The sequence below is a fragment of the Nomascus leucogenys genome, unplaced genomic scaffold (assembly GCF_006542625.1).
Source record: "Nomascus leucogenys isolate Asia unplaced genomic scaffold, Asia_NLE_v1 Super-Scaffold_258, whole genome shotgun sequence".
NCBI classification, from domain to species: Eukaryota; Metazoa; Chordata; class Mammalia; order Primates; family Hylobatidae; genus Nomascus; species Nomascus leucogenys.
Window position 1 is genome coordinate 1652512 of NW_022095769.1, and position 14135 is coordinate 1666646.

The 14135-nt window shown below is 42.8% G+C and overlaps 1 protein-coding gene across 3 annotated transcripts in view; it reads right to left on the minus strand.

Moving 5' to 3' along the window:
• Positions 1-3313: 3313 nt before the first annotated feature.
• The window catches only part of KAT7 (lysine acetyltransferase 7), a 41186-nt gene continuing 30364 nt past the window's right edge, over positions 3314-14135 (minus strand). For 2 of the 3 annotated variants that reach the window (XM_030808019.1, XM_030808017.1), the window contains 6 exons: positions 11301-11390; positions 10937-11077; positions 9418-9511; positions 6248-6394; positions 5595-5701; positions 3314-4994 (listed from right to left, as the gene is read on the minus strand). In XM_030808019.1, coding sequence (XP_030663879.1) covers positions 4893-4994; positions 5595-5701; positions 6248-6394; positions 9418-9511; positions 10937-11077; positions 11301-11390 — 681 coding nt within the window. In that variant the 3' untranslated portion in view covers positions 3314-4892. The remainder of the gene's footprint in view (positions 4995-5594; positions 5702-6247; positions 6395-9417; positions 9512-10936; positions 11078-11300; positions 11391-14135) is intronic. The other variant, XM_030808018.1, reaches the window with a different exon arrangement.

Here is a 14135-nt window from a genome sequence, read left to right on the forward strand (position 1 = left end):
GTTTTGACCCACCCCACCCAGAACTATAAGGACAAATCAGTACAAATCAAAGTTGAGGACAAGTCAAAAGCATTTAAAGGTTATACCACACTGTTAAAAGTTACTTGGCTGGGCGCGGTGGCTCCTGCCTGTAATCCCAGCACTTTGGGAGGCTGAGGTGAGTGGATCACCTGAGGTCAGGAGTTCAAGACCAGCCTGGCCAACAGGGCAAAACCTCATCTCTACTAAAAACACAAAAATTAGCCAGATGAGGTGGTGGGCACCTGTAATCCCAGCTACTTGGGAGGCTGAGGCAGGAGAGTCGCTTGATCCCGGGAGGCAGAGGTTGCAATGAGCCGAGATCATGCCACTGCACTCCAGCATGGGTGAGAGCGAGACATCGTCTTAAAAAAAAAAAAAAAAAAAGGCCAGGCGTGACAGCTCACACCTGTAATCCCAGCACTTTGGGAGGCTGAGGCGGGTGGATCACGAAGTCAGGAGATCGAGATCATCCTGGCTAACACGGTGAGACCTCATTCTACTAAAAATACAAAAAATTAGCCAGGCGTGGTGGTGGGCACCTGTAGTCCCAGCTACTCGGGAGGCTGAAGCAGAAGAATGGCATGAACCCGGAAGGCGGAGCTTGCAGTGAGCCAAGATCGCACCACTGCACTCCAGCCTGGGCGACAGAACGAAATTCCGTCTCAAAAAAAAAAAAAAAAAATTACTTAATATGACTCATTATCCCCAGATAAGAAACGGGAAAATAGCATGGAAGCATCAGGTGACCAGACCTCATGATAACAATGCCGAAAGTATGGGATTTGGACTCAGGGAAGCAAGGCTCTCTCATTCTATTGCTATAACACAGCAGCAAGACCGCTATGAGCCTCACTTTTTCATCTAAAAGAAGACTATAATATCCACCTTACTGTGCTGTGGTGAGGAATGAAGAAAACTATGGAAGTAAAGGGACAGTGCTTACTAAACAGTTTATTCCTAAATCAGAAAAAATGCCAGAATGAGGCACATCTTTTGCTTCCTGGTTTAGCTCTGTAGCCCCCTAAAGTTGCTGCTTCTAAAGCCAACTAACATCAATCAATTCTGTTTTTTGTTTTTTTGAGACAGGGTCTCATTCTGTCACCCAGGCTGGAGTGCAGTGGCATCATCTCGGCTCACTGCAACTTCTACCTCCCAGGTTCAGGCGATTCTCGTGCTTCAGCCTCCCAGGTAGCTGAGACTACAGGCACGTGCCCATGTCTAATTTTCCTACTTTTTATAGAGCTGGGGGTTTCATCATGCTGCCCAGGCTAGTCTCGAATTCCTGGACTCAAGCAATCCGCCCGCCTTGGCCTCCAAAAGTGCTGAGATTACAGACTATTACAGAGCTATCATGGCTGGCTTAAAAATCAGTCCTTTTTACTGTAATGAGTTAATTTGGTTGATAATTAAAAAATAAGAAGAAGAAAAAATATAAAAAGAAAATCAATCCTTTTGCCTGAAAGTTTTCACCAGTTTCATTATTATCCTTGTAATGGAAGCCATTAGAAACAAAGAAATCCAACTAGAAGGGAGAGGATGATTCATCATTAAGGAATCAAAAACAGTGGAAGCAAACGTAGAGGGGAGGGTGAGGGCTATCAAGGCAGACAGACCAGAATTGAAGTTTCTGGCTTTGCTGCTAACTTCCACCTTGGATTCCAGGTCTTCTTTGGCAAACCAGTGTACGCATCTACTGCACAGTGCTAATATGAGGGTCAAATGAGGCAGTATGAAGGTACAGTGACAACCATATGGGAAGCAACTAGCCCATGCTACGGCTCTCTTCCTCCAGAAATAGAGTAGGTACTTCCATTGAGCAGGTTTCAGGAATAATTTCAGACTTTTGCTCTTCTAATAAAGGAGCTTAAGCAGCTAAGCTTCTGTTATGCAGATAAGAGGGAGTTAAAAGCTGGGTGCAGTGGCTCACGGCTGTAATCCCAGCACTTTGGGAGGATGAGGCGGGTGATCACTTGAGGTCAAGAGTTTGAGACTGGCCTGGCCAACATGGCAAAACCCTGTCTCTACTAAACATACGAAAATTAGCCAGGTGGCCTGCACCTGTAATCCCAGCTACTTGGGAGGCTAAGGCAGGAGAATCGCTAGAATCCAGGAGGTGGACGTTGCAGTGAGCTGAGATCATGCCACTGCATTCCGGCATGGATGACAGAGTGAGACTCTGTCTTTAAAAAAAAAAAAAAAAAAAAAAAAAAAAGGGCCGGGTGCAGTGGCTCAAGCCTGTAATCCCAGCACTTTGGGAGGCCAAAGTGGGCGGATCACCTGAAGTCAGGAGTTCGAGATAAGCCTGGCCAACATGATGAAACTCTGTCTTTACTAAAAATACAAAAATTAGCTGGGCATGGTGACAGGCACCTGTAATCCCAGCTACTCGGAAGGCTGAGACAGGAGAATCACTTGAACCCGGGAGGCAGAGGTTGTGAGCCAAGATTGCGCCACTGCACTCCAACCTGGGTGACAGAGCCAGACTCCGACTCAAAAAAAAGAGGGAGTGAAATGGGATAGTCTCACTCAGAGTTGCCAAGGGAAGTGAAACTCTGTTCCCACAGCTGTGGGGGTTTAAATGAGATAATAAGTCCTTTTATTTTTCAGTGAGTAAAGTGGGATGGCAAAGTGAGTGGAGACCTGGGATCAGGACTGCGCAAAATACTTCAACCGTATGGGTTCTCACCACTACTGGCCACAGTGAGTGAAACCATTCCAGCCATACAATTCCCAGCCTCCTCCTTTCCACCATACGGAGGTTAGTGCTCAGCCACCCTTTTCCTGTGCTGGGTATATCTTATAGGAAAATGCAGCTATTTTCAAATATAATCATTTCAACCTGGGAGAGAGTCAATAATTAGAGGTGACACTGCTCAATACTGGTGAATGAGCTTGGAGATGAGAAGGGATATCTGTTCCCATCTCCCACAGGCATCAACTGTACCCCCATATATCCTAATTTCCTATTGGTGCCTTTGCCCCTAAAATCAGTGGAAAATGGCACTTAGTGAAAGAATGGGTAATACTGACTAATCATTGCTACGTATACTGATTAGCTGGAACCAAAGTGAGGCAGATCAAATTTGTGCCACCATCTAGAGAAGTTCAGAGTGAGCACTTCCTTGATCTTTACAGACAGCCTGTATCACAGGGAAAAACATTCCATAGCCACAAACCACATCCCTCAACAGTTTTACTGCTGGGGAAAGCAAATCCCAAGTGCATTTACTATTAGTAGCAGATCGTGTGCATCATTTTCATATATAAATGAGAGCTCCCAGATGAAACAGACTTGAGCAGAGAACATGCTTTATTGAGGAGTAGATATAGAAGAGCACATTCTACCACATGTGGGGAAGGGTTTAGCTTCTGTAAAAGGCCTTTATTCCTTAAGAAAACCCCTAGTGAAGTTGCTTTTGGATAAATTTTAACAGTGACACTGAAACTGGAGGGGAGCTGCCACTGAACATGCTTAAAATTAGCTCCCCCAACCCACAGTGAATATAAGTAGTGTACAGAGATGACAAGAGAAAGGCACAAATGACCGGAGTCAGGGATTGTGGTGAGGGCTCCACATGAAGACAGCATGTTGGAGGAGACCAAGTTGGGAAGGGTGACATGTCATACATCAAAAGTTGCCCCAAGATAGCAGGTTATAATGGGCTAGAGAGAAATTAGAGGGAACATCTCTTCCTTCACTTGAACAACACCAAAAATAGAAGACCAGAGAATAGAAGGATGGTGACAAATCCCAAAAAGGAAACGGAGGAGGAGTTCGTGGAAGGGCAGAAGCACTTTAATCCTAGAGGGAGGGTGAGGCACTGTTGAAAAGAGAAGCAAACCTTGGCAGGGGTGGCCATTCTGCCTTGCTGAGTCATGGGCTGAGATATGGAAGTCACTTTCAATCATTTTCAACTTCTCCCAGACAAAATCAGTGCAAGGTATACGGAAGTACAGATGGACTGTATCAGACTAGTGGAGGTGAAAAGGTTTCTGCAGTATAATTAACCAGTTAACACGCAGCATGAAAGGGAGAAGTGGACATTACTTTGGCACCTGCAAACGTAAAAAGTGGGAGTAAAGAGAGAAGGAAATATTTACTAGTGGGTACTTTATGGTGAGGCAAAAAGTAGTATCCACTCCCTTTCACCAAGACACTGCCCACTGCCCACAGGTGAACTCAAATCAAACCCAGAACCACCACCTCTTCATTCTTCTCTCCATCTCATTCAGATCAATTATATGCTATTACCATGACTAGTCCCTGGGAAACTCTTCAAAAGTATTTGGCTCTGGTTAGCCCAATACAGATCAAAAAGAGGTCTCTTAATCAAAATGAAGGAAAGAAATGTAAAGCAAGATGGAACCCAAAGTGACTGGACCCCCTGCCAATCCACACACACTCACAAGTGCCACCTCTTCCCTGCCCCTCCATAGAACACACATATAAGGAGTAACTGGAAAGGTCCTGGTGGTGGCAGCCATATTTGGAGGTCTGGTGACCAGGTGGCAAGCACTAGTACCACACTTAGAAGACAACACAACCTCATGGGGCGAGAGGACATGAGGAGAGAACCAGTGACTGGACAGGTACAGTACCATAACAGAACTCCTTGGGTCAGTGCTGAGAGACCTGCACTCAAGTCTAATACAGATCCCATCCAGGCAACCTCACTGAGGCCGAAACAACAGTTCCTCAGAACCAGCGTCTGCAGTGTACACAAAGGTCGGAGCCAGGACAGTCCTGAGGGGGATGGCCTTCCCAAAGGATACTGTACTTGCCAATCACAAGAGCAACAGAAATGACAGACAGATCCCTAGGGTACGGATTCCTACTGCTGGGGTTCGCTGGCTCGGAATGACAGGTCACTTTAAGTGCCCTTGGGAGGGGTCCATTTTAAGCAGCTGGGATCCATGGTTTTATTGGAGTTGGACCTTTTGGCCTCTTTGGCTATCCACTCATCAATCAGGTCCTGAGGGAGAACAATGGGAAAAAGGATTATATACTTTCAACTCAAGTGCCTTTACATAGATTCCAAAATAACTAACTGCCAAGAAGGAATTGCCAAAGGTTTAACAACACGTTAGGGTATCAAAAAAATACTATATTTTGACTTATAAACTGCTTTCCTATCTAATCCATTCTTCCTACTTTACCCTCAGTGAGAAATGAAAATCATCGCTCACCAACCTTTATTGTATGTATGAAATAATTTAAAAAATTAGAAGTGAGTATGAGTTGAGACAGCATTTGTGAACATTCCTCTACAGATGGGCAATTTCCTCCCATCTAAGAAAAACATCAAATGACAGAAGTGCTGTACAACATAAAGCTGCTTAACTGGAGCTGCTTAACTTGTGTCATCCAAATTTGAGACAGGAGCTTACCAAAACCTTCTGATAAGGATAAGGCAAAACAGGCATCACTGCCAGCTACAGAAACGAGACCCAGTAAAAGAGGCGTGTAGACCAACTCCTTTAAAGGAAGGTTCTCGAGTCTTAAGGCCCCTACTTTGTTCTGCTAAGCCTTGAAGGACATCCAGCAATGAGCAAGCCGCTGATGAAAACCTTACCTGTCTCTTTAAAACTAGGTGTTTTCCCTTCCAGTACTTGAGCATTTGAAGGGCTTGCAGAGTGCTGACAATGTCCACAGGATTCACAGCCGTCTCCTGACTGATTTCTGAAACAGAAGAGGTACTGACAACCTGACCAAAGTGCAGGTTCCCACCCCTTTGCCCCCAACCAAGGTCTACTTTCCCTTAAAGGGAATCCAAATGGACAGAATCTTCTGTACTCAACCCAATTTGTTTAGAAGGAGTTTACAAAGTATTCATTTGACCAGTCCAAATAACTACAGAAGGATATTACAGCAAGAAGATACTCTTGGCCCCTTAGAAATCAGGGTCAAATATATATCAAACTAAATTGTTCCACCCTTGCATAAATACACAGGGATGTCTTTCTCAGAAAGATGAACCAAAAGATCTGAAGTTTTACTTCTTGACTTTTGTAAGAATTAAAATGTTGGCAACTTTGGATTTGAGAAGCCAATTAATAACCATTCCCAGGGGCCAAATGCTTTGGATTCCTAGGCAACTTTAGTGAGGGTCTCTGCAGTGGTCCATATTCAGTGGGCTTTCTGTTCTCATATTCAGGGGAAACACAATACCCAGTAGAGTTAACTTCTTGGGTAACAATCAACCATTCCAAGGAGTCAAAAACCAACCTTTGATAGAAATCTCTTTGCCTTGGAAATTATGCAGGTAGCGGAGAAGTACTTCTTTCCAGTAACTGCGATAGCTTATAAGCCCCAGATCTGAGAGTGGACGTTCTGGGGAGCCAACTTTTTCTTCGACTTTGGAAAGCAAATAACCTGCCAGGGAACAAATACAGACTTTTTCTAGCAACACTAGATCTTATCCTAATAGCAAAAAACAGTGTGCCAACATGGAAGAAGGTTTAAGAAGCAGAGTCTACTCCATTAGGGTTTAGTCATTCCATGGAATACTGTGTGGCTAAGTATAGTATACCACCTTTGTATAAACAAATGGGGAAGAATGTGTATTTGCATTTACATGACACAGGAGTCCCCTCTTATTCACAGGGAATGTGTTCCAAAACTCCCAGTGGAGGCTCAAAACTGTGGAGAGTACCAAATCTTATATATACTATGTATTTTCCTATCAACACATTCCTATGCTATAGTTTAACTTATAAATTAGGAACAGGAAGAGAGTAATAGTAAAACAGAACAATTGTAACGATATACTGTAATAAAAGTTATGTGAAGGTTGTCTGTCTCTCAAAATATCTTATTTTACTGTACTCACCTATTTTTGGACCACAGTTGACTACAGGTAATTGAAACTGCAGAAAGTGAAATGGCAGATAAGGAGGGCACTACTGTAATAGACACTAAAAGAACTCTGGAAGGCTTCACTATTAATCATTTTGATAATAATGAATCTCTGTTGCAGGTGTGTGTTGGAAACAAGGGAGACAGGAAACAAAAATGTGAAGCCACTTCATTACCTAGTTTTTAAATATTTTTTAAATCTTTGAATGGTAAGAACAGATTAGCTCAGTACCACCTATGAGATAGTGCAGGGTGTAAAAAACCCAAATGATGAAGCCTCTAGTTATAAAGTCTAAACACCTAACATTCAATTTATACAAAATATACAAAACAACACTATGGAGATGCAGTCTGCAAAGTTCATAATCTGGGGAACCCTTTTAGACAACTAACCTGCTTTCTTCAACAAAAACACAGCAAGGAAAAAAAGATGGGAATGGAAAGTTTTAGACTAAAAGTGAATTATGAGCCATATTTCTCAATCCCACTATCAATTTTACCTGGATCTGAGTATTAAAAAAATAAAAATAAAAAAAGAACAAAATCACACCAGGGAAATTTGATTATCACAATTTATGACATGAAGGAGTTTTTTTGTTTTTCTTTTTTTTTTGGGATGGAGTCTTGCTCTGTTGCCCAGGCTGGAGTGCAGTGGCACAATCTGGGCTCACTGCAAGCTCTGCCTCCTGGGTTCACGGCATTCTCCTGCCTCAGCCTCCCAAGTAGCAGGGACTACAGGCACCCACCACCACGCCCGGCTAATTTTTGTATTTTTAGTAGAGACGGGGTTTCTTCACCTTGTTAGCCAGGATGGTCTCGATCTCCTGACCTCGTGATCCGCCCACCTCGGCCTCCCAAAGTGCTGGGATTACAGGCGTGAGTCACCACGCCCTGCCAAGTTTTTTTTTTTTTTAAGGTGTAACAGACCTTATCTTTCAGAGATATCAAAATAATGGCAAGTGAAAATGTAGGTAAAACAAGATTAGCCCCCCAAAAAACGGTAATTATTGAAGCTGGGTGATGGGTATAGGAGGGTTTATTATACTTTTGTTAATGCTTAAAAATTTCTATAAAATCAAGTTTATAAGAACAGTGTTACCTATTCAAAGATACATAGTTCCCCTCTTATGTCACTTCCCAGTTCATCTCTTCTCAGGTGACTTAAAAATGAAAGAAGGTGGCCGGGCACGGTGGCTCACGTCTGTAATTCCAGCACTCTGGGAGGCCGAGGTGGGTGGATCACCTGAGGTCGGGAGTTCGAGACCAGCCTGACCAATATGGAGAAACTCCGTCTCTACTAAAAAAATACAAAATTAGCTGGGCATGGTGGCACATGCCTGTAATCACAGCTACTTGGGAGGCTGAGGCAGGAGAATCGCCTGAACCCGAGAGACAGAGGTTGCAGTGAGCCAAGATCGGGCCATTGCGCTCCAGCCTGGGCAACAAGAACAAAATTCCATCTCAAAAAAAAAAAGAAAGAAAGAAGGCTTGGAAGGCTAATTCTAGGAATTCCAATTTTGGTTACAATATACCCCGTCCTACGACAGTGGACATCAAATATAGAATAACACACAGTGGAGTCTTGTTATTCACAGCAGTTATGTTTTATAAAGTCACTGAGAACCTGAATTAGTGAATACTGAACCACTGCTCCTAGGGGAAATACAGGGAGGGTTAGGTTCCTGCAAGCCTCTGGTCACATACTGGTCAACCATCAATACATAACCTTATTTTATGTTTCTGTTTAAAATGCCTTATTTAATATACACTGTTGATATCATTAACATTGAACTCAACTGCCAGCAACTCTCTAATTCATCTGAAGAAAGCTATCTAACCCCTGTAAGGTACCCCAGTATTCCTGAGATTAGGAACACCAGACACATCAGTACTACTCATAGGTGCCATTTAAAATCAACAGAAGGCCAAAACCATGTGGCATTCTCAGACTGAAAATGAACTTGATTACAGTATAAGAGCTGAAAACTCTGAAGTCAGCTGGGAATGTGTGCATCCATGACTCTTACTTTTTGCTGCGCTGTGCATGTTCACGAATGACCACAAAAATGTTAAGATTGATTTTGGGGTTACAAATAAAATTTAGTGAGTAAGCAAATTCACAAACACAGAATCCACAATTAATGAGGGCAGAGTATATTATGCAAAGGGTCCATTGGGTACATGGATTACCTCTAGACAAGTCCCTACAAAAGTGAAATCCCTAGCATCAAGGAACAGATTTTAAGCCTCATGCATGTATGTGCTGTTTAAAAGTCTCAAACTGGGATAATCCTAAAGAGCTTACTTTATCATCCTCTGTACCTCCTACTCATTAAGGAGGAGTCCTGTACTCCTTCAATGTTCAATGTGTATCAGGCAGAATGACAATGTTCAGGTTTTTCCTACTTGTTTATTCATTTACTAAATATCAATGTACCTCCACTACATTCCAGGAATTGCAGAGACCACAGGACAAAAAGACAAACAATATTCACATGGTCCCTGCCTTGTGGAACTAATGACTTAGCAATTTCACTTACTGAAATCAATAAGCATCTTGCCATAGCCCTGTCTCATGTACTGAGGCATAGTAAGGATACAGGATACGTTGTAGTTGAGGAATGAATTCTTTTCCTAAAATCAAGAGCAAACAGATGAACACGTCATGAGGATTTGAAACCAAAGGTTTCAGCACTTCCACAGATGCAAAATAAGGCTGCTTGCAAAACATCTGGCTAACCAGTCCCAAGAGGTGGCTGCCAGGCTCACAGCTGTTATAACCACACCCTTTATCATGGCCAAAGCCATTAATCATCCCAGGATTTCCCTAGCTGAGACCTCCAGCCTCATTTTAAGGGGGCTGACTCTGGGTTCCTGACAGCCACAGAGCAAGGCAAGAAGGTTAAGACTGCTGACTCAGTCTATAGAAGCCCACTTTAAATGCAATTTTTGAAAAGGAGCTGCCTACTGGAAGAGAAGGGAAGGAAACAACACTGTAAGTCCCCACTCTGCAAAGGGATTTAAAAAAAAAATCAAATTGAACCAAATCAAAATGTGTGATTCCACTTGTAGGAAATGTCCAAAATAGGAAAATTTATAGAGACAGAAGGACTGAGAGGGATTGAGTACAAATAGGAGTGATTGCTAACAATTTCTTCTCAGGATAATGCAAACTGGGTTGATTGCACAACTCTGTGAATACACTATAAACCACTAAATTGTACCCTTTCAGTGCGTGAATTTATGGTATATGAATTATATTTCAATAAAGTTGTTATACTAAAAGTCATAAACTTTTATGACTTGGGCCAGGCGCAATGGCTCACACCTGTAATCCCCCAGCACTTTGGGAGGCTAAGGCGAGTGGATTACTTGAGGTCAGGAGTTCGAGACCAGCCTGGCCAACATGGTAAAACACCATCTCTACCAAAATCACACAAAAAATTAGCTAGGCGTGGTGGCAGGTGCCTGTTATCCCAGCTACTCAGGAGGCTGGGGCAGGAGGGTCACTTGAACCTGGGAGGCAGAGGGTGCAGTGAGTCAAGATCACACCTCTGTACTCCAGCCTGGGCAACAGAGTGAGACTCTGTCAAAAAAAAAAAAAAAAAAATCTGGCCTTGGGTCTTTAAAAGGCGCAGTAGTGTTATCACTGAAGGGACTGTGCTAGAAGGAGCCCAACTAAACAATCAGGCAAAAGGAGTATATTCCTGGTTTTAAGCTAATAACATAGAGGCAGGCAAAGCCAGGAGAACTGGCTTGACTACAAGATGTGGGCTTGTGGGTTACTAGAGAGGGCTCTGGCCAGTTATTAACAGGCAGCTCCAGTCCACAATTCTAGAAATGAATGAACCAGAAGCTTTTAATAAAAACTGCATTTTCATTAAACAATCTTTGATACATGGGTTTGCCTTTTTTTTTTTTTTTTTTTTTAAATTTAAGGAAGGGGTGTCATCATTGCCCAGAGTACAGCTTCTTCCTGTCAGTGATTTGAGCCCCCAACTGGGAACATGGATCACCCTGCTCTGGCTATTGGCTTCTTAATCTCCAGATCCTGCTTACCTTGGAAAAATATCCAATCAGGTGACAGCCAGTGTTGTCCGCCTCTGTCATAACATAGAACAGGAAGGGCTCCACATCATAATATAATGTCTTGTGGTCCAGAAAAAGTTTGGCCAACAGGCACAGGTTTTGGCAGTAGATCTGGAAGCAGAGAAACAGAGTTCATGGGTGGGCCACTGATTCCTAAACAGATAAAGGCCTAAAATTCACAAACATACCATAATTATTAATGAAACACACTGTGTATTTTGGCAAAAGAAGAGTTGTATGTCCTTCACAAGGTGTGATGGAGAAAAAACACATGACTTCTGAAACCTGTGAATATACAACATTACAACTCCTTTCTAAAGTCACCACCTTTTACCTTGTTTTTCTTGCCATCCACTTCAAACACAGAGATTGAACCTTTGCGATATATCTCATCACCAGGTGGGTGTTTCCACACACATTTGGCCTGCAAGACAATGAAATTCACATCAGGAAACCAAAGCCTCCCAACAAGACTGCTCCTCAAAAGGGAAAAGGAATGACAGGTAAAATGTGGTTAACTGAGCTACAGGACAGTTGGACAAGCTGAGAACATACAGCAAAACAGAGATTTTTTTCCATAAAACAAAGGCTTCCAAAGTCATTTGAATATATTTATGACACTTTTATAGCAATCTGGAACAAGTATTCTGGATTACATTCTGGCACTGCTTTAGCCCAGGAGATTAAAATCACCCACCACATAAAGGCCAAATAAATAACAATACGCTTGCTTATTACCAAATGTCTCAAGCCAACAGGAAATTCTTAAGCAGCTTATTTCCAGCAGCTTAGGGTGGCTAAGTACTTTACTCTCACCTTTACCCGTAACTTCTCATTACCACCTAACCATGATGGCCTTCTTTGTTCAGATTAGAAAACCTACTCACAATGATAAAAACCATGTACCACTACCTGTCTGCCCTTCTCCCCTGCAAGTGCATTCCCTTTGTTATATAAGGAAATTAAGAGAAAGTCCTGTGGCAAAAAAAGGAAAAAAAGAAAGGCAAGCAGCCTAGCTGAGCAGCAGGAAGCTAGGGTCACTTGGCCACAAGGGGGCACAAAGTACCCCCTTTTCCTCACCCTCAAGTGCTAATTGTTTTAATGCAGCCAGCCAGCCAGCCATCTGCTGTTAGGTGAATTCTTTAAAAGGTTTACATTTTAAAATGTTTAAGGCCTGGTGCAATGGCTCATGCCTGTAATCCCAGCACTTTGGGAGGCTGAAGTGGGCAGATCACCTGAGGTCAGCAGTTTGAGAGCAGCCTGGCTAACATGGTGAAACCCCGTCTCTACTAAAAATACAAAAATTAGCCAGGTGTGGTGGCGGGGGCCTGTAATCCCAGCTACTCTGGAGGCTGAGGCAGAAGAATCCGGGAGGTGGAGGCTGCAGTGAGCCGACACTGCACCACTACACTCCAGCCTAAGTGACACAGAGCGAGACTCTGTCTCAAAAAAAACAAAAAAAAAGAAAAAAAGAAAAGTGTTTAAAAAGTATAGATATATAAAAAAAATTTTTTTTTTGAGATAGGGTGTCACTGTCTCACCCAGGCTGAAATAGCACGATCATAGCTCACTGCAGCCTCGAACTGCTGGGCTCAAAAGATCCTCCCATGTAGCTAAGATTATAGGCGCATGGCACCATGCCTGGTTAGTTAATTTTTAAAACGGTTTTTGAAGCAACAGAGTCTCACTATTTTACCCAGGCTGGACTCAAATTCCTGGCCTCAAGCAATCTTCTCACTTCAGCTTCCCAAAGTGCTGGGATTACAGGTATGAGCACCTGGCCCATGAAACACTTTCTATTAAGCAACTTTACTGCAACTCTTTTTGTCAACTCCAGAAGCATGTTCCAATTTGTCATATGTAAATCCAAATATTTATTAACTGGAATCCCTCCAAGAAAATTCCATCTGTAGTTTGTTCCTATCTCTACCCCTTTACTCATGCTGGCTCTTCCCAACAATAACCAAACTCATGTAACAATTATTATTTGTTTAGAAACAGAAGCCAAGCCAAAGGAAGACCATTTCATTTCAGTGATCACACCTGAAGCAATGGGAATAAGAACAGGCATGGAATAAAATAGGTATTTCCTGAAATCTCATTTTTATATCATATGATATGGAAGATTTTCAAATATTCAGAATGTTTATTTGATTCTCAGATTTATTCAGACCCTTTGTTTTCTCCTTCTATTACTATTTCTTGCCCTTTTGGCTATTTCATTGGTTAGTGTCACTCAACAACCAGTAACAAAAAGGAAAAAAGGCATAAATGGTAAGCAGTTCACATCAATAAAAATACCTGCTTTCACATAGTAAAACCATTTTACTTCATCTCCACGGACTGCCATCTGTGTCAGTGCCCCTCCTTCTGACCCCATTATTTCCTGTGCACTGATATTTCTACCAATTGCTGCCAATCACCTCCCCTCCATGACTCTAGCTAGCCCCATGCAGTCAAGTGTGCCAGGGCCTGGAGAACCTGAGTAAAAGCAACAGTTCTGGGCCCCGAACGTACAGACCACATGCTCCTGAACTGGGAACATAAAAAAGCAGTATCACCAACCAAACTGGGGAGAAGAGTATAATGACAGAAATCACAGGAAGCCTGGGTCATAGATGCTCAACATATGGAAATCCTGGGAAATAAAAAAGGAAGGGGAAGGAAAAAGAGACACCCCAGAGGCCTTAGAGCCAAATTATATTGTGATTATGAGAACAAGGGCCGGGCACGGTGGCTCATGCCTGTAATCCCAGCATTTTGAGAAGCTGAGGTGAGTGGATCATGAGGTCAGGAGATCAAGACCATCCTGGCCAACATGGTGAAACTCTGTCTCTACTAAAAATACAAAAATCAGCCAGGTGTGGTGGCGTGCAACTGTAGTCCCAGGTACTCAGGAGGCTGAGGCAGGAGAATCGTTTGAATCTGGAAGGCGGAGGTTGCAGTGAGCCAAGATCGCGCCACTGCACTCCAGCCTGGGCAACAGAGCAAGACTCCACCTCAAAAAAAAAAAAAAAAAAAAAAAAAAAAGAAAAAGAAAAAGGCTTCTCTGCCTGAAAGGCTAATCTAATCTCTACTCCTTCCCCTGTTCCACACCCTTGCTCCATGGCAGAAATCCCCCTTAAGACAAAGCTCATTCCATAACAGAGGGGTGAAAAATGGCTTTTTT